This window comes from Camelus ferus, chromosome 24, assembly GCF_009834535.1.
Source record: "Camelus ferus isolate YT-003-E chromosome 24, BCGSAC_Cfer_1.0, whole genome shotgun sequence".
In the NCBI taxonomy this organism is placed as follows: domain Eukaryota; kingdom Metazoa; phylum Chordata; class Mammalia; order Artiodactyla; family Camelidae; genus Camelus; species Camelus ferus.
Window position 1 is genome coordinate 17,477,804 of NC_045719.1, and position 21,355 is coordinate 17,499,158.

The window sequence follows — 21,355 nt, forward strand, 5'->3', positions numbered from 1 at the left end:
TTGGAACAAGCTGAGAACCCATATTTTCTGAAGTCCACTTTGTGATAAATAATTAAAAAACCGAATAAGAGCACCCAATACAATAATATAAATGAACTGGTAAGTACATATAATCTGGAGTATACTTAAGAAAAGCAGACATCTCAATTCATAGAAACAGAAAGTAGAATGGTGGTTACCACGGGCTGTAGGAAAGAGGAAATGAAGAGTTGTTTAATGGGTATAATTTGTTTTTGGAGGTGAAAAAGTTCCAGAGATCAACTGCACAATACTTAAAATTACTGAACTGTACACTTAAAAATGGCCAAGGCGATTAAAAAAAAAGAAAAGAAAATCAGATATATCAAGCTGACATGGGGAATTTATTTCGTAGAAAAGCAACATCAAGAGAATGTCACACAACCCTAGTATGTCTAAAGTACTATATATAAAAATGACAGTTTGCTTATAACGACAACAATGAAGCACTGAAAGATACCAAAGTACTTTCTGAATCCAAGAAGTCATTTTATACCCAGTATGGTTTTCATGTCCTTATATATCTTGAAATTCTAATACACTGACATGAGGTAAACCAGATAACCAGAACATCCAATAATATAACTTTGGGTGATACACAACTTGGTGATATCCAAGTCTTGGCAATACAAAAACTTACTCAAACTCACCTGGTATATCTCCACATAAATATTTTAAAATTCCAAATTCTTGGTCAAGTGATAATATTTTGCTTGAATTCATTAAATATATTTAGATGTCTCTATTATATGAAGTTAAATGTACAACTAAATTAGTAAAAAGTGCTGTGGTTTTATGGCAACAGTAATACGCTAACAAAAATGATTATGAATGTACTCTGTATTAGTACTGCCTTTTTTTCATTTAAATTTAAATTTTCCCCTTCTATTTTATAACCAGTTTTGGGATTTATTTTTATAAGAAATCTATGTCTTCTCAATTCACACAGATTCTGCTCTCTTTCTCCTTATTTCTAAGCTTAAGTTCAGTTTAAGCTTTATTGGTATCTTAGGCTTCATGCGTATTCTTAATCCTAAATACCAGCAGTTCTTCAGAGGCCTAAAATCCAGCATGTGAATTATTGTATTAAATTAGTTCTAGAAAAAACATTAAAGACATCTTTTCCTGAAATATACAGAACATGTCATGCCAAATCTCTTGTTTATACAATAAACTGGTAATATTGGTAAATTGCACATACAGCTTATATTCCCAAAATAGAATAACTTAAATATTTAACGTACCTTTATGTTACCACCATAACTGACCTCATAGGCATAACAAATGGCAATATTCAATACAAAAATCACAAAATTCACAAACCTTAAATGCTACGTACCACAGCATACAAGCTCATCTCCCTATGACCTATTCAAACTATGGACAGCAAACTACAGCTTTCTTAAGCTACTCTAGCATTAATACCTTAATTAGAAATTTATACGAAACACAATTTTATGTTCAAATATGGAAATAAGCAACATAATTCCAAAACCCAAAAGTATTCCAGCATTCTGTAAAAAGAAATATCCCCAGCGGCTACATCCATGGTCACTAGCATCATTGTGCAGCATCTCAGGTACCTTAAAGAAAAAAAAAAGAGCAACCTTTAAGTTTTTAGAACCATAGATCAGTTTTTAGGAAGAATTTGCAGAACAGCATACAAGCTTTACATGTAGCTGGATATACTATGGGTCAATCCCCTAAAACATGACCACAAACATACTGACTCTGGCTAATAATGTCACACAGCATTTCATAGCAGTTTAATTAACAATGATTATTCATGCTCTGCTCAGCAAGTCAAAATTTATATTGGTCCAAGTTTGCTCCACTGTAAAACAGAGAGCTATACCAGTTCCTCTGCTTATTGCCCACATCTGGATATAACACAGGGCTCACTTGGAAGTTCAGAGATACAGAAACCTTACACTGTATGAAATATAATTTTAGCAGTTAAGATTCACTGAGATTGTTATGTGGACTTTGGTAACAAAAAGATATGACTCCTTTGTCCATTAATAAGGAAACTTTAAGCTTTCTGAAGTACACACAGTATGCGAACAGCATGTAGCTCGTACCAGGTTTCCTAAAAGTCTACAGATAATTCAATGCTTGATTACTAAGCTCTACTCTTAAAAATAGACACATCAAAAGGGATAAATATTTTTGTGTATCCTAATACACATTAGGTTAGACAAAAATGTGCTTGTAAGCAACAATCCAAAAAGATAAACTATAAAGGATCTATATTTTGTGTGCTACCTACAGAAACACTTCTCACTGCTATATTTAATCTACAGCTTTTTAAAAATGAGATTTCATTCAACATTTTCTCTATATCACTGTTAGCCAATTCTGTAATCTGACTTATTAAAAACTTACCATATCAACTAGAGCAACATACATGAATAAGCCAGCAGTAAGTGCAAATATCCACATAGAAACATTTTCAGCATAATGACCAATGAAAATTCCCGTTGCCATTCCAAGATACGCCAGCATGGCTGACAAAGCATTATAGAGAACAGCCTGCTTAACAGTCATGCCAGCCTTGAGTAAAACCGCAAAGTCACCTTTAACAGAAAAAAAAGGGGGAGGGGAGGAAGTAGTTGAAAAATCATTTTTAAGGCACGTACTCAAAAGACTTCCCAGATTTAAGAAATTCTCCAAATTTTTTTGAGGGAAAAATATATAAAGCAAAATTAAGAATTACCCAGGTCTAACAGTGTTAATCAGTGTAAATCATCCTAACAGCTTTATAAATTAAGGTATCTTTTATCCGAAGTTTTTCTTAAGGCTCCCACTTTGTCAATGAATGTCAGTAAATACCACGAATCTACTGTTGTGCTCCTGCGTGGTCTTCGAGGAGCTTTGAATTGGCCACAAAGAAGGAAGAGGCGAGCAGAGAACACATATGAAAAGATCAGCACATGATAAAGGTAATATGTAATTAAGAGCTGAAGAGTCTAATGTTCTGGTTATAAAAGGAGAAAAAAAGAAATTAAGACAAGAATAGTTAAGAGGGGCTTCATGGCGCTTGAAGGATCTAGAATGTGGAACACAGACCAGACGCTGAGGATTGTAAGCACAGAGCAGGAAGGTGGGAGGCCTTCTAAACGGCAGAACACATGCCAAAGAACAGAAGTGAAAATGGCATTACAGGTGTAATAAGGTGAACAAGAAAAACAAGGGCATGATCTGGGAACCAGAACAATTCTGGGAAAGTTTTAAGTCCTGGTGACAGAGAAAAAGAATATTCAAAATGCAATGCATCGGCTTCTCTTTTCTTTAGCGCCAATGAAATTCTCTTTGTCAATTTCTGTCAGTGGAAGATGATTTTTTTAGATTCCTGTGGTCTTATTCATATTGTGTGTATGAAGAAAACGATCACTGATGTCACCCGTACAGGAAGATATGCTGGTACAGGAAGATATCTGGTAGGGAAGAAGACAAGAAAAGGGACCCAGGCATCTCTTTGGCGACCCCACGCAGGCAATTGTGTAATCGTAATCATAGGGTTAGAATTATGGCTGGAAACAAACTTGTCCTCAGTAAGAAAAGAAAGCTAGCTAGGTTAGTAAACCTATGAAAAGGCATAAAAGTTATGAGGAAGCTCGCTGGAGCTATCATTAGCAAAAGCCAGTGACACTGAGACACTTTACCCGCCTGGAAAATACCATTTGTAGGGTTTGCTTACCTAATTCATGAGGCAACTCATGACAAAACACAGCAACAGAGGTACTCAAACCACTTGATAAACCTTCAGTAAAAGCAGCACCTGTGTAAGAATCACTACATTATTCTGTGGGTATTTTTTAATCTTATCAGCATACAAAATTAGGTAAAAGAATCAACTATATTCTGGTTGTGAGTAAACAGAACTTTCTCAACTGCTCTCGACCTTTTTCTTTAGTAATCTTAGATTACATTTGCAACTAGGTTTAAATTTCCCAAAGGAGCACAAGCAGGTATGACTGAGAAGGGAAGGTTCCCCTATGCCTTAGAGTGATTAAATGATCTCATACAAACCTTAGAAGTAACTGCTACACTTAAAACACTTATTTAAAAATATAAAATAAACTGATTTTTTTTTTAAGGAAAAAAAAAAACCAAAAACAAACCTCAGCAGTCAAATGTAATTAGACTTTTTTACATTCATTCTTTCACTGTCTCATAAGGAGGGTCTAAGACAAATAGTTCTCCCTGCTTTTAAAACCTAACACATTATACAACTGACTGCTTACAAACTGTGACTGAGCACTTGCACATCCTCCCTTGTCACTTTCGCCGCACACAGTACAGAGGAGGAAGAGTACCAGGCTCCCAGGGAGCCAAGGCCCAGGCTCATCTCAGCTGGGCTACAGCGCTACCCTCTCCCGCAAGCAGTTCACCTTGCCGGGCTTCGGCCGCCTAACCTGTAATTACTTCCATGGTTCCTCCTAGCACTAAGTTAGTATAATTTGTAAACATTCTATTATCTCCCAATTGTAGCATAACAATTTAATACCAAAAATTCTGTAATTCTTCTTTGGGTAGAGATTAGTAATTAAATTTGTCAGATAGATGAAGATTCTTTTAGTATAATAGAAAAGATTATGGAAAAGATTCTTTTACTTTAATAAATACTGTTTATATTGCAGATAAGAGAACTTAAATATATTTGGGGGGAAAAAAACTCACATGTGCTTCAAACACGTTAGAGCCTCATCTTTAAGATCTTGCAAATTAAAACAACTTTTGGTAGCTACAGTTTAGTAATGGGCCAAGTACAGTTTCAAGCATTTTATCTGACCTGACATTTATCAAGTACTTTGTTGTCAAAGCAGCAAAAGAAGAAATAACATTTTGATACTCTTAGAAGTTAATAGCCTTATCAAACCAACCTACTTTCTGTTAAAATAAGACTGGTAGTCTAATGTGACATTTTCAAAGTCAACCAACAAGGGACAAATATGTAGACATATACCAATGGCTAGGCCATCGCTGAAATTGTGCAGGCCATCCCCCATTATCACCATCCATGCCAACGTGGCAATGCCCGCATCCTTCAGCTCCTCCCGAGAGTAGCGCTGACTGTGACTGTGGGGGTGATGGTTCTGGTGGTGGTGGTGATGGAGAATATGATGGTAGTCGTGATGGTGATGAATGAGATCATCCGACTGGCCGAGAGTATCATGGAAATGCGAATGGCATTTATTCTTGCACCCTCTGGGCACGTATTCGTTGTAGACTTCCTGTGGATGAGCATGAGCTATCATGACTTCCTCTTCTTCCAAGATTGCTGGCTGTTGAGAATCAAAGTGGGAGGGCTCTTGTGAGTCGGCTCGCAAATAGCCTTCAGGTCCTAGGTGTAAAGATAAAGGACATTGGGACAAAGTCAAACAGCTATGGACACATCTCAAACATCCCCACTGACAACTAAAGTCAGCAAAAGATCTTAAAGCGTGGCGACTCTCTCACACATACCTGGCAGAACTAGACAGTACAGTATTGTTGATGAAAAATATCATAGATTTTAATTATTTTAGAAATTAAATGATCTCACATATTAAAAATGGATTTTAAATGTTAACTTTCAATAACTACCCCCAGATCCTCCCTTAACTTCTTCAGTCTCTCTATATTTTTAAAGATGACTTTTTTCCTGATCACAAAAGATGCTCATACCTATTTTAGAAAAAATATTTTATTTTAGATATTTAAAGTATTTTAGAAAAATATTTAAGAAAAATACTGAAAATAAGAAATAAAAAACATGCATAATCCTATCATCTAATTCCCTGCTTTTCGGAGGGCAAAATTCAAGGAAAAATAGAAGAACCTGAATTACCATCATCACCAAGAAACATTTATTATCTATCTGCGTAAAGAAAAGTAAATTGCAACAATAAGATTTTGTCTTTTCTTTGTCCTGTACATGGGTATCAGCTTTCTTGGGCGCATTCCTGATACTAGTCCAATTCTAGAACAGCTACTTCCTTTCACTGTTACAGATTTCACCGGAGCCCCGATACAAAAGCTGAAGACAGAACAGACGCAGGAAGACAAGTGAGAGTGTTTTATTTGCTCTGAACAGAAGAGCAGCATGCTGGAAGACAAAGGGTGGACAAGACACCTTACACACATGCAGAAGCAATGATAGTTTTTCTTCTTCCGCAATCAGCAACTATCTATTGAGTACCTACTCTGGTCCAGATACCGGGCCAGGCATTGGGACAGTGGAGCATGACAAAGTCCCTGCCTTCAAGCTTATGTTCCTGCGGGAAGACAGCCACTTAACAAAGAAACAAATGTATAAATAAGGTAATCTACAGCATTGAAAAGCATGGGAAGAAAACAGAAAAGGGTTATATGAAGGAGAGTGACTGGGAGCCCTTTATATTGGGGTCTCTCAGTACAGAAGGCCTCTGAGAAGATATCTGAGTTGAGATCAGAACAATGGGGGGCTGGGGGGAGAGTATAGCTCAAGTGGTAGAGCGCATGCTTAGCATGCATAAGGTCCTGGGTTCAATCCCCAGTACCTCCGTTAAAAATAAATCTAATTACCTCCTCCACCCCACCAAAAATAAATAGATAAATAAAATAATACAATAATAATTTTTTTTTAAAAAGAACAGAAGAAATTTACGTGAAGATGTGGGAGAAGAGCACTCCAAGCAGAGGAAACAGTGAGTGCCAGGCCCTGAGACAGACCTAGTGTTCTCACAGGATGCAAAGGAGGCCAGTGAGGCTAGACAGAATGAACCACTGGGGAGAGTAGAGGGCAGGACAAGACTTTGAAGGTCGTTGTGAGGTGTTTGGTTTAAAATTTTAATCTTAACCAAGTCTGCCCAACACAAAATGCCAAGCTAACAGTCAGGTTACAGGAAAAATAGTAACTTTACAGCAGAGAAACATGGTAGAATCAACCTTAGCCAAGTGATCAAAATGAACACCACCCATACGTGACAGAGCATCACGTCCAGTGACACACCAGGTCGCTGAAAAGGATACAGTACCATTTGTGTTCTTCCTGCCCAAACAGATCAACTTAATGAAAAAAATTAAACCCTAAATGAGGGGCAACTAGATGCAACATTTGATCCTGAATTGTACTCTGGATCAATTTTTTCCTTTTGGGGGTCGGTGGGGAGTATAAAGGAATAATTAAGACAATCTGAAAAACACAAAAAAGGTCTCTAGACCAGAAAATGGCATTGTACCGGCATTAATTTCCTGATATTGATAATGTAACTACAAGAGAATGGATGTTCTTTTTCTTAGGAAACATAAATTAAGCATTTAGGGGCCAAGCAGCATCATGTTTGTAACTTATTCTCAAATGGTTTAGAAAAAAAATGTGTGCGTATGTCTACAAGAGAAAGAATGATTAAGTGTAGGTAAAATAACTGGGGAATACAGGAAAGGGGCACAGGAATTTTTGGAACTTTTCCGTAAGTCTGTGTTTACCTCAAAATAAAAAATTATGGAAAAGAGATGTAAATACATATAGGAACAACCAACTCACTGGCAAATTAAAAAAAAAAAAAATACTAGTTTAAAAAAAAAAAAGGAGTGGAGGGGTGGGAGGATATGGTCCAATCTCTTCCAGACAGTCCACGCTGCCTGCAAATCACAGAGCAGTGAATTCCCTCCAACTCTCAGATTCATAAGGACTTACGATCATCTGCATCTACTTTCTCCTCATTTGTTGAAAGCTGAGATTCATACTTGGACAGCTGCTTCTTAATCTCAACATCATCATCACTTTCAGGTTTTTTCTGATTCTACAATAGCAAGGGAAAGCAATACTTTAAAATAGTTGGTTTACTTATGCACACCTCTTTAAATAAACAGTTAAGCAAAAGACTTCATAGAAAAAGACATCAGAGTAACAGAATAAACTTCATCCAAGGGCAGGGTCTGTACTTAACTTGCACAGCACTGAGTAGTTTGTTTTAGGAATGAACTGTCCAGAAAGGTTAAGAATTAATGCCTCAGTAATATGAAAGAAAAATTATACATCCATCTTTCTGAATGTTCCCTAGGTCCTATGGTCTAAATTTGGTCTTCCATAAACAACACCGCCTCCCCTGGGGAGCTTGTGAGAAATGCACAATCTCAGGCCACATGCCAGACCTAATGAAATAGAATGTGGATTTTAACTAGATCTCCAGACCCAGCTAGAGTCATTTCCCCCAGGCATTTAGTGATCTGCTAACCAATTCCCTGGTTTCTTCTATGCCTTTGGACACTGAAACTCTTACTTTTTATTAACTTACAACTATACTGTGACACTGACATGTATGTTACTAAAACTAAAATACTTTTCCTGTAATAAAACACCAACAACAAGTTTTCTCTTTTTAAATAAATCTCTATTAGTTAGCCTTGAATTTATCACTGGGTTAACCATCTGAATTGGTATTGGTATTCAGATAGTTAACCCAGTGATATTGGGTTATTGTCCATATCTCTGAGCCCAAGGATAAAGTTCACTGTTTGAACAATGGTGCCTGTGTATTATTTAGTTATATAGAAGATAATATTCAGGATAATGAAAACTGTCACAAAAATAATAGATTTCTTATTGGCAATATTTTTGAATAAGACTTAAATGATCACCACCATAGATGGGATTTCATTCAAGCTTTAAAAGCATATAAAATACCTGTACATTCTTAGGTTATAAGAGTTTTTGAAGACAAGCACTGACAAATCTTTATACTAACACTTAGCATAGTGCTGCAGAGAAAGTACTTAAAAATTTGTGCAAATAAATGAACTAAGGGTATTTTAAATCACTTCAGTTGATGCTTCATTTCTTGTTGGGCAATGACCCTCTCTAGAACATACAGTTTGAAACCATTTCATTCATTCTGTATTAAGAGCCTATAACGTTCCCTAAGCTGAATGCTGGCAACACGTTGTAAAACAAGACACACAAAGTCCTTGTTCTTATGGAGCTTATCACCCGCAGGGAGGAGGCTGTACAAAGATAATGATTATTCAAGTCTTTGATGTCAATTTTCAATACATTTTACAAAGGAAAAACACAGAGGGCTATGAGTGTATGGTAACATGACCTAATGAAGCCCGAGGATGGGATTCCTTGAGGAAGTGATACTTATACTGAGACCTAAAGAGGAGCAGCGGTTTGCTGGAAAGGGCGGGAAGGGAGAGGGATGTGGGAGGGCCCGAAAGCAGGAAGGAGCCAGCTGCTTTCTAAACTGAAAGGAGTGCAATGTAGTGGGGGCCTACCAGGTCCGGGGGAGACCAGAGAACGCAAACCACGTGAAAAGTTGTGGACTTTGTCCTAAAAGCAAATGAGAAGCACTAAAGAAAGGACTTTAAGTAGCGGTGTCCAACCTCAACAGATTTTCGTTTAAACAAATCACTCTGCCTGCTCTTCTCTGGATTGGGAGAAGAAGACAACAAAATAATGTAGACAGGCCAGCTATAGGAAGCAACTGCTGTCACCCAGGTAGGAGATAAGCCTGGCGTGGGCCAGGATGACATCAAGGAAGACGGAGAGAACTGAAAAACCTCTGGGTATTTTTAATGAAACTAAGCTGGATATGAGGATGAGGGAGATTCACAGATGATTCTCAGGGTTCCAGCATGGGCAATAACAGTTACTGGCAGAAAGAAAGTTTGAGGTTGAACTATTATAAGGGTCTAACTATATTAAGTATGAGATATAAACCTAATCTGAATATAGATATTTCAGACTGACATATATTTGCAGGTAATCTAAAACTGGGATATACAGAAATTCCAGGGGTGCAGGACAGATGTCTTAAGGGAAATCCTAGGTAAAACGTTCCGTTACAGGTCTGAAGAACTCCCAATACTTACCATATAATGAATAGTTCTTTCCTTTCTGAGAACCAAATGAGATTAAAAACTGTTAAGTAACACTAAGATCTGGATGCCTCTGAAAAAAGATAAACTCAATATATTCTAAAAAGTAAGAGAAGATGTAATGTTTGCAAAACTCCTGTGGAAATCTTTGTCTAGAAATCATACTTACTTGCCATTTAATGTTTCTTATACATGCAACAAATATTTACCAATCCATCTATTATGTGCCAGACACTATTCTAGCCATTGGAGATAGAGCAGTAACTAAGACGGAGAGGTCCTAGAACTTACATATGAGTAGAAATTATTTTAGAACAGAGATTATTAAGCTTTTTTGACTATAATCTACAGAAATATACAAAATCTACTCTAACGTCACTGTTGCATTAAAAAGACTGGTCACAATGCAAGATTGATTTCACAACTCACAAGAGTCTGAAAAACATTGTTCTGTCTTGTAAAATTTGAAAATTAAATTGAAATTGGAATGCTAAATAAAATATGGCATTTGAAACAGAAACACAGTAAAACAAATAAACATAAACAACTCCCTGCTCCCCAAAACTTAAAAATGATCCTTTTTTTTTTTTTTTTTTTTTTTTTACAAAGGTAAGAACAATCCCAGAGAGTGTAAAGATATATCCTTAAACCCATCCAAGTGAAGCAACAGGGACAATGGGAACATGGAAGATGACTTTCTGGATTAAGAATGAGTAAGCTATTGTTATTTCACTTCTCCCCTCAAAATTCAGGTCTTGTAAAGGTCCCAATTTTGCAATTTGAGATTTTAGTGAATGTAAAATCTATCAGGGCAAATATTCACAGGGTGGAGGAGGCTATTCTTCTGTCCATACACGCACTTGTTTCCCAGAGGGAGCACTGTGCTCAGTAAGAATCAACTATGTTAGTTTCCAAACCTCTTCCTGCCAACTATGGCTGTTACTGCAACTGCACAATTTAATTACATATTACCCAAACTATGAAATGACGGTGAGGATAGTTACTTCTATGAAAACTTAAGTTGACTGCTTTGGAAGGATTCAGAGGCAAGTTGCTTAAAGACTTTAAAAAGGCTATTAAATTACATAAGGCAACCGCTGTATAAAATCTTTTATATTTCCAAAATCTAGCTTCTGTACTCAAAATAGCTTTACAAGTGTGTAACCTCTTGCTCAATTTCAGAGAAACCAGAATTGGAAATTGAGATGAAGCAGCATGGCTGTAGAGAAAAAACTGATCACTCAGAACTCCAACTCAAAGGAAATCCTAGTCAACATCAAATGATCAGAAATATGAGTCCACAAACGTTTTAAGATAAACTGTCCAAGATGTGTACATGTTATTTTTAAGAGTCCCCATTAGGACAGTCTTTTGACTGACTTGCTCGGTCACATCAGATAGGAAGAGGCAGATAACCAAAGGCAACTCAAAAGATATTTTTACCAGAAACAGAGGGCCCACTGTTGAGCTTCATACTATTTTCTGAGTGGCAGTTTGCAAAGGACAAGTCTTTCAAACAAAATAGAATATTCAGCTACTGGGTGAGTAATTTAAAGTTAATCCATGATACTTTTTTCTTAAACCACTTTATTGAGGTATGACTGACATATAAAAAGCCGCACATATTTAATGTATACAACTCAACGAGTCTGGGGATAAGGGTACACCTATGAAACCACTGCCACCACCAATGCCATAATCATGACGCCTCTGGTGTTCAAGGCCCTGCATGTGCCTTTTCGTCATTTATACAGATATTTATTCTTGCCTTTCTTACCCTCTTGTGACTTTGAGGGGAACACTGAGCATAGAGAACTCCAGGGTGATAAAGATACACAACTGTTCTCCATGAATGCCTCTGGGAGCAAAAAGACCCCGAACCTCCTCTCAAATGAAGATCGCACCCCCTGGACAAGCTCTGCCAACAGTTTAGTTCAAGTACTACTCTAAACAACTGCCCGATGTACAGTCAGGACTCGGTATACTTTTTCTTACCTTTTTTTTCTTATCTTTAAATTGCTTGATCAACGTGAGCACATGTTCAACAAGAAACATGAAATACAAGCCTCCCAGTGCTGTCAGACCTTTCCACGTGGAATCAAAATAGGAACTTTCTTCTATGTTTTGAGAAGAGAGATGGCTGAAAAGCGGCCCTCTCTTCATTTCCATCGCTTGCTCTTCATGGATGTGACTATGGTGGTGACTTGCATGGGACTAAAGGCAAAATAATATGGACTTTATAAATTCATTAGTTCACACATGTCGGAAAAATTGGCTAAAATGATTAACATCAAATTTGAAATCATTCAGAATCAGGCAATTGATGTGACACTTCGGAATGAGGGGAAGTTTAGGGTATTAAAAATAAAGCGGCCAACAAGCAGCAGCGACCTAGAGCTTAAAGTATGTAATAGCACTTAGTAGAGTGAATCTGTCTAGTGTAAAGACAGATTCATTCCCCAATGACCCTCATAATATATAGGCAGTGGGTATTTCCAATGTTTTTCCGTGGCCACAAATAACAGGCAACTGCCAGAATTAAGAGGTGTATAATGTCTACTGCTAATACTTTCAGCTGAAAGGCCCCTACCACAGCCATCAGTGTGCTTCCAGGAAGCCAGGCTGGGTGATAGGCCCTGGCGGCACCCGAGATCCAGGTGCAGTCGAGTGCAGCAGAACTTCTGCCACTGCATGCTGGGAACCAGGTGTGGTGCACACCAACACAGGTGAGACTGGGGGCCCACAGGGTATTACCCCCAACATCTGCTGCTCTGTGCCGCAGGTATTCCTGAACATCTGCCGTCTGGTGGCTGGGGAGCTGTTTTTTGAGTACCTGAAGAGTCACATTTTTTATTTCTGTGACAACTACACTAATATGTAAGCAGATAATTCACATTGTTGCAGTCTGCCACAGTACTAATATCTGAGTAGAATCTGTCTCCTTTTATTAACTGGGTCCCAAAAAGTTAAATAAATCTGCATTTAGTAAATTCCCTTTAAAGAGAAAAGCAAAAAAAGAATGTGTATTAAGATCTAGCACAAAAATGAAGCTCTTATTTACCAAATGTATTTTAAAATCTACTCTTTGAAACCAAATTTCTAACCTTTTATATATATCAATACAAAGACTTCCAGTACAAACCAAAAATAAACACACACACGCATATTTAATATTGAATAATAATAAAACACACTAATAGGACAAATTACTGAACTTACATGTGGAAGAAGGTGTAAAAAAGCATCACCACTCAATGTTCCAACAGCCAATGCCACAAGGAAACTCAGGAGAAACTTGAAAAACACCCGATTCATGAGAGGTACTAAGATAACACCCAGCAAAGACAGGAAACTGATGATGGAAATGGCTATAAAGCCACCAACCCAAGCTGTCAAACAAAACAAAACAGAGCAAAAGAAAAAGCATACAGTTGATAAAACTTTAAAAGAGACTGTGGAGTCGCATAAAGCACCTTGTAAAAGCAAGGAAACTTTTACAAACAAAAGAAATACAAACTCAGTGAAACAGGACTGTGGTAACAGACCAAGAACCAAGAAACTGGATCAAATGAACAATCTGACTGAACCATCCAGGCAAAGGGCATAAACCTAGTGGAAAATTCTTCAGCGGGGCCTAAAGGGAGGGGAAGACATGGTTACCAAGGATAAACTCTAGCTCACTTGGGAACTGAGTTTTCAGACTCCCATAACAGCTGAATTATGAGAGAGAAGAAAGCACTAGGGAAAAAAGGAAGGAAGGAAGAAGAAGGAAGATAGGAGAAAAAAAGGAAACCAGAACTGAACAGTATCTTCAATAAACAAAGCAATCATTTCATTATAGTTTTTGAGCAATGCAACTCTACACTATAGCAGGGCATGTCTAGTCTCATTTATGAATAATATACCAGAATTAGACTCCTAAACAGCAGATTAACTCTGACCTTTCTCCAAACAGGGTAACGACATATAAAGAGCCCAAATTTTGAATGATCCTGACACATCCTGTGGGAGGACCTCACATAATTTACAATCTAAGTTTCATTTTCTGGTTTTTGTTTGTTTTGTTGTTGTTTTTTTTTTTTTAAGGGTAAGGCTAACACACTTGCTTTCTTCACATTCAAGGCAGAGATCAAAATGATACATTTGGAATTATGCAGGAAAATGAATAGGTTGATGTGAATATAAGGAAATGTACAATATAAACGTATCTCTTGGAAACGATTTTTATGTAAAAAAGGCAATTTTACCTATTTGTAAAGAATTGCTCTTTGGAGGGATCTCGGCTTTCTTTTCACTCGTTGTATGAATCAGACATGATCTAGCATCAATCTGATTGATGATGGCTGGGCAGAGATAGTTGAACTCGGTTGCATTCAGTGGAACATGGATGCCCATGCCATGAGAGGTAAGCAGCTTTGACGCGTTGAAACACTGAGGAAAATGAAGCAATGAAGTCACTAAAAGGCATTCCCATTAGAGAATCCAAAACAGTTTTTTGATGATGCAACACCCTTTCCTTACTGAAGCTACTTCTTTATTTTTTTAAGTTAAGGTGAATCAAAACCAACTTTTGTTTTGAGTACTCTGGAGCTTGCCTCAAGCTACCTGGAGATTCTATGTCACACGAGTGGCATCCCGTCGCTTCTGCCTATTCTTGGGAGAAGCAGTCCCATCACTAGTCACCTTGGGAGAAAGCCTCAAGTGGAAAAGGCTGGAGGGTGAACGGCCTTTCACAAGCCTGTTAACTCACTGTGTAAACCTTTTAAGGAAATGAGCTTTAATTTTGAGATGGGGTTAATTAGAGATTGAGAAATACGTTGTTTTAGTACTAACGCTACCCTACCTGGCCTAGACAAGCCCAAGACACGTCACTCTGCCAGCAATGACTGTACTTGCAAAAACTTAGCTCAGTTCTGTCTACAGACCTAGCAAAATAATGCTCTACAAGAGAACATTAAGTTATGTAGATTACTCCTGTGGAGGGCAAGGCTGGTTAATAAAACAAACCTGTACTGGCAGGCAGCTGTTTCAACAGTTTAATGAGACGACAGCCTTAGTTTGAAGAGACTCTCCTCCGGGTAATCTAAGCTCCTCTTCTCGCCAAAAAATTGGCGGTAGCACCTATTTCTTATCTTATGTAAAGTTAAACTCCCACACTTCCTGGCCAGTACTGCTCAGAACAAACTTTATCACTAGTGTCACTATGGGAATGACCACGAGTACGATTATCCCAGATTTACTACGGTCATGTGATGGTTTGAATGAAGTACTTAAGTTCTGCCTATTAACATAAACCAACGACTTCCTTGTTCTTGGTATCTCTCAGACAAGGCAAACCGTGTACAGTCTGGAAGTCTAATTCTAGAAAAAAACCACATTAACTCAGAGCCTCACTGCCCAGATTTTTTTTTTACTTGTCTAGCACATCACTCTTGGTAGCAGCTCCAATTTCAATCACCCGACAAACCACAGCGATCTCTCTGCAAAGGAGGTAAAGCTGCTTTTCTTGCATTCTTCAGCCCTTTCAGCCACACCTTTCCCCAAACCATGAATTCTAACTCCTGCTTGTTTGACTTTCTGTTTTTTATTAGTAGTATTCATCTTTAAAGATTTTCTACAAAAATAACTTTGATATCTGCTTTCTATACTTTTTTTGAATTCTATATTAGAAAAACAGTTTTAGCAGGTGGCACTATTCTTACCAAAGAAGTACCCCCAAGTTTTGTGTCAGGAATGTTTACAACACCGTATGGACACTCTGAGGTAAGTGCCTTGCTGAGAAAGAAATTTCCTTCTCAATGAAGTCACCATTTTATTTTCACTTTAAACTCCTTACAACTGAGATAGAATGGCAATGACAGCACAGACAAGCAGGCATACTGATTAAAATAAAATACTCATCTTACCTCCTGAGTATTTTCGTTTGTGCTTCTGGAATACATAAAGCCTTTCCTGGGCTCACTCACAGATTCATTTGTTTTCCTACTAGGCAGCCAGCTCACCCGGCTCTTTTCTGTGATACTGGGTGGAGTGGAACTGTTCACATCTTTGGGGAGAAGGTTTCCATGTTTTGGAGTTTCTACCGTCTCTAGAAAGTGAGTTCCTTCAGAGACAGCATTATATACAGTTGAGGTCACTTCACTAGCACCAACACCATCCTTGATTAAAACATTCCTTCTACTATTGGTATGTTCTGATCGGTGAGATCCTTTTCCCTGGCTGTTTCTAGGATCTTTACTTGAACTATCAGAGTCATGGTCGGGGCAAAGAGTTTTCCGATTATTTTTACTGGAAGCAGCATGGTTATGGTGAGAGTGGTGCTCACGGTCAGAGTGATGCTCGTGGTCATGGTGAATATGGATTCTTTTAATCTTATCTATGCCTATATTCTGAAGCAATTTTCTGAACCCTTCAACTGACAAGGAATTGTTTTCTCCATAGCGATGGAAAAGCTGCTGTAGATGATGTTGTTGTGTGGTAATGGCCAAGTCAACATTAATGCCAGATTCCCAATTCGGAATAATTTTCTCAGTGGCTTGAGGGAAAGCAGTGGCTGGTCCTACTTCATGAAGGGGATGTGTGACTGACAGGGTGACGGTCAGGATCAAGATTACAGATAAATTCCTCGCCATTGTACTTTCCTAAAGAAGACAAAAAAAAAAAAATCCTTGTCTTCACTTACAAAACAAATTGAATTCGAAATCTCATGCCAAAAACTGATGTCTAATCAAATGATCAAGTTTTACAGAGCATCATCCAATGTGACCAGTATAGTGCTAGGTACTGTGAAAATACAGAGAACTGGAGACCTAGGCTCTCTATCCCTGCATTGTTAAAACATGTGAAACTACTGGAGAGCAGTTGAGCGCTAGGACTCTGTGATTAGCACTGTAAAAGCAGCAGTAATTCCAGGGCTGGAGGGATCCATGTGGTCACAGCCATACTAGCAACTTACTGTGTTTAGAACAATTCGAAACAAAACGTAACTACCTCCACCACCACCATCATTTCACAGAACAATCTTTTAACGTCAAAAAAGATAGAAACAAGCAATCTCAGAATAAGTCATAACAAATTTTTTTTCTTAAACTATATACAAATCAATTTAAGGCTTCTTTCTCTCAATTTCAATCCTCAGAGGTACCCGATTTTGTCAGTTTCTTATGCATCCCTGGTGCATACTTCAGGTTGATGTTTGCATCAACCACACAAAAGGGATCTTTTTTCCCCCACTCAACAAGACATCTTTCCATGTCAGTACATATAAAGCGAACTCATTCTTTTGAACAACCGCACAGTAACAGTTCTTAAAGTTAAAATTTTTTACCATATGGCTCTTATGCTGCTATAGACTAATGAAGTTTTTATCATAGTCTATCACACATTCAAATAAGTGTTTGGAACCAAAGTCCTATGCTCTGAAGAGGAGTTAAGAATCCAGCTGAGCCTTGAAAAGCAGAAGTCAGTGAAGCAGAGGAAGGTATAGTCCAGATGAGCAGATAGCCCAATATCTCAGGACCCAGCCAGCAGATAGATGTCCAAAACCAATGGTGGGTGGTGACCGTGACCAAACTCCCCTGCCTCTAGTGAAAGGGGCAGAGGTCAGGCTCTGGAGTGAGACAAGGGCGAGGGGTAACCTAGCTCTACCACTTTCTGCTGTTCTTCCTTGGATTAGGCAAAGCTGGTAAAACCTATTTTATAGGGTATCAGGAAAACCACATGAACGGATGTATGTGGAAGTGCTCCACACACTATCAGCAATGTTGCACAACTGCTGATCATACTGTGGAAAATGTAAGTACATACTACTACCACAGGGCTAGACTCCTAAAAGAACAATCCTCGGGGTGGGAAGTTTTAATAGGCATTAGAGAACCATTTAGAAATCATTCGCCGAAGAGGGACAAGGAGCAGGGTATGTGGGGACAACCACAGACGAAAGGCTCGGGGGAAGCTCCATGCCTTTCTCCAGGAAGGATGCTTAAGGCGATCCCGGACCTTCCAGCGGATCTCCTTCCCTGCGAGACCGCGTGTGTTGGAGAAAAGGAAGTCGAAAGAGCCTGGAGAAAGGGGAGAGTGAATAAAACGGGAAAGAGAGGACACAAAACTGCTTCTAAGGGCTTCTTATTTTTAAACATGACAGTACCTTCTTCGAAAATGAGACGAACAGGACAAACCGTTTCCTTAGAAAGTCCGCCGTTGGACCCCGAAGCCCATCTGTGCACCCCAAACTGGGAAGTCTGGCCTCCACGGCCCGCGGGGCTCCCCTCTCCGCCCGCCACTCCCGGACCCGCGGGACTCACCTCTCTGCGGCCTCGGCCCGGTCCCACGCGCCGGTTCAGTTCCCGCGGGCGATCCGAAGGGCTCAGAACCGGCCTGTGCTTCTCTCCCTAGAAACCTCTACAGAGCACGGAGAAGCGGCGGTCTCATCTGCTCGCCTGCCCCTCGGTCGGGGTACAGCCACGCAGCCACCGGGAAGCCGCGCCTCACGCGCCCTTGCCTCCCGGCAGCAGGAGGACAATTACTAATTACCGCCGCGCGCAGCGCGCCGCCGGGAACCACCGCCTCCGCCGGCCATGACTGCGGGGCATGCGCAGTGCGGCGCGACCCCGTCCTGGGTAGGCGGATCCGCGCGTCCGCCTGTTCGCCGGCGCCGCGGCAGGGGCGGGGCGGAGACACGGTCCCGGCGGGCTGTAAGCGCCGAGACTAATTGGGTGCCCCTTCCTCGAGCCCTTCCACGGCCCTGCCTCTCTGAGGCCCAAGGCTCGCTATTCAAGGCTCTCAGTCGGGCCGGCCCTGTTCCCTGCTGGGAGCCGGCCGTGAGGGACAGCGAGACGTTCCTGCCGCTGCCCCGGCACACGAGCCCCGGGTTTTTGTGGAGGTTGTTGAGCTGTTCCGGTAGGGTCTTCGAGCCTGGGACGGGACGTGCTTGTGCCCTGGGTCACGAGACAGGAGACGAACGCCGGTAGACGCAGCCGGGAACTCGAGACCATTCGGGCCGCGGAGCAGGGCGGGCCCGGCGGGGCGGGGCAGAGGCCGTCCCGCCCCCGGTCGCCTCGGAAACGCGGTGCGGATACGCCAGCGGGAGAGGCGGCCGGCGAGCAGTTCCGCTCCGAGGGCGGAAGTGCGCGCCAGGGTTTCTGCTGCTGACCAGCCAGCAGCATGGTGGCTCCCGTACTGGAGACATCTCACGTGTTTTGCTGCCCGAACCGGGTGCGGGGAGCCCTGAGCTGGAGCTCCGGGCCCGGAGGACTTCTGGCCTTCGGCACGTCCTGTTCCGTGGTGCTCTATGACCCTCAGGTAATGGAGGTGGCCATTCGCCCGACCCCGTGTGCTTCTGGGGCCGAATCTGCTGGGTGCGCTCGGGGAGCACTATAGACGCTGTTCCGGTGCGTGGAGACCCGCTTTGCGGTCGGGTCCGCTTCAGGGTGGGTGTCTGTGCGAGGAGTCTCGCTCTGGCACACGGGACTGTCCTCTCGCGGCTTCAGGCCCTGCGTCAGCCTGGGGTCGCCTTGTCCTCCCAGTGGCCTGTTAGCTCCAGGTGGAAACTCATATGATGACAACCGTTTCTGAAGCCTTCTGTGGGAATTGTAGAATCAGCTTGGGTTTTAAAAGATTTGCAGTTTAGGTATGGGTTAAAGCCATCACACAGATGCTATCTCATTTCTCTATTTCCCTCATTGCTATTTAATAAACTTGTCTTGAATTTCAAAGAAATATTACTTGTATTTTAACTCCGGAAAGGGACATTTTAAAGAAAGTGCCGTTGGGGCAAAGGTCTTAGGGGATGAGGATTCTAAGCAGTAAATATGAGGCAGGACTTACCCATTCCCCCAGCTGTACCCAATCGATTATTTTCTTGGCCCTTTCCCTGCTAAACTTCTCAAGTGACTAGTTTCTGCATCCGTCCCAGAGTTCATTATGACCCCATTACCACTGGCTAATTTTGGGTAATACAGTTAATGTTGCCTTTCAAAAGGAGTGTCAGTATAAAAAGTAAAGTGCTGGAAATTAAAATACAGTGCAGGAGATAGCTATATGTGTTTCTTGTTGTACTGCTTTATTAATTTGATTAAAAATTCCATCATCTTCATACCCTTTGCAGATTCAAACTTATAAATTAAATAGTGGTATTCCTTTCTCCTATCTTGAGCTTGCTTGCCTCCGAATTTTTGTTTCTTGTTATTGCCTTGCACTCTTAACAGGTAAGAGATAACACTTAAAACGAATGCTAAACTTTATAGTGGCCGTTAACCAAGGACTGACTCAGCTGTAGAAGCCTGTCTTTCTGCAGCAGTTTAGGTTTAGTGGAATTGTGCCCATGCCTTCTATCACATTTTTATTTTTAATGATAACCTGGTGGCCAGCTTAGAGGATTTTAACATCAAAAAAAGAAGTGTATGGAGCCTAAAAAGTATGCACTTTGTTTTGTTTAATATTTGTCATGTGGACATTTAATTAAGTGTAGGAAAAAGAACATGTCAAATGCTAAAATAAAATTTTGGAGATATCCATTGAGCAAACTCGAGGATCCTTTATGGGCTAGCCTTGGACTGGGTGGTGATGACACAGATAATGGGTAATAACTCCTGCCCATCAAGGAATTGTATTTCTAGTGAGGGAGACAATGAACTACTTCAAATTGTTTCCCAGACTCAGGTAACCCGTATGTGAAATATATTGATTTATGCACATTAACCTCTGTATGTGAATTCCAGTTCACATGTAAGCAGATGTGAAGCTCTTTGTTATCAACAGAGAAAGGGGCTGTAAAGAGGAGGGCTCGGTAGGCATGGAGTCTTCAGCAGTTGGGGATATAAGGAAAGCCCAAATGTGGAGTGATGTTGGTGAAAGCTATAATCTGAGGGTCTGCTAGGAACATGGCCGGAGACCCTGAAAGGGATCTAATGTCTGAGGATCTTAGTAGTTGTGGCCTGGTGAATTTGTGCCCTTAAAGCTGAAGAACTCAACACCAGATCAGCCATGGCACGCTAAGTGAGCCATGAATTTTTATCTATTTCCTTTATTGAAGGTTTTTTTTTTTTTTTGTCAACAAAATGCTCAAAGTTGGTGCAAGCATGGTAGAAATAGGCCCTGAGACCTGTGGGAGCACAGGTCCTTGTCTAGTTTGGGATTTCAAGAAGGCTTCCCAGATGAGAAGAGGGTAGTGGTAAGTGAATGTGGAGTGAGGGGAAAAGGGCAGGAATGAATTAAAGTGAATGGATGATTTGAGCCATGGTTAAAAGTTTATGAATTAAGGAAGGTAGTTCTGTTTGAAGTAATCCTAAACTTTTTATCAGCGTCAAGATCACTGAAATCTGATTTTTGTTAATTTATTAATTCCTCTGTAGGATAAATTTGAGTTTACTAACTGGTGTCTTCTTCTCTAAAGAAAAGGGTTGTTATTACCAACCTGAATGGGCACACTGCTCGAGTCAATTGCGTACAGTGGATTTATAAACAGGATGGTTGTAAGTATTAATTGGACTTC

At 40.2% G+C, this 21,355-nt stretch overlaps 2 protein-coding genes across 2 annotated transcripts in view; one reads left to right on the plus strand and one right to left on the minus strand.

The window, feature by feature from the left end:
- Nucleotides 1-341: 341 nt before the first annotated feature.
- Nucleotides 342-18,480, minus strand: SLC39A6 (solute carrier family 39 member 6). The gene is made up of 10 exons (XM_032467251.1): nt 18,168-18,480; nt 15,771-16,505; nt 14,112-14,295; nt 13,084-13,253; nt 11,860-12,078; nt 7,682-7,787; nt 4,988-5,365; nt 3,719-3,799; nt 2,404-2,594; nt 342-1,601 (listed from the first exon to the last, which is right to left on the minus strand). Exons 2-10 carry the CDS (start codon nt 16,494-16,496, stop codon nt 1,449-1,451), a joined length of 2,208 nt encoding a protein of 735 aa, XP_032323142.1. The 5' UTR covers nt 16,497-16,505; nt 18,168-18,480; the 3' UTR covers nt 342-1,448.
- A 399-nt stretch (nt 18,481-18,879) lies between these two features.
- The window catches only part of ELP2 (elongator acetyltransferase complex subunit 2), a 32,281-nt gene continuing 29,805 nt past the window's right edge, over nt 18,880-21,355 (plus strand). Inside the window, exons 1-2 of the mRNA XM_006183405.2 lie at nt 18,880-19,164; nt 21,257-21,335. Coding sequence (XP_006183467.1) covers nt 19,027-19,164; nt 21,257-21,335 — 217 coding nt within the window. The 5' untranslated portion in view covers nt 18,880-19,026. The remainder of the gene's footprint in view (nt 19,165-21,256; nt 21,336-21,355) is intronic.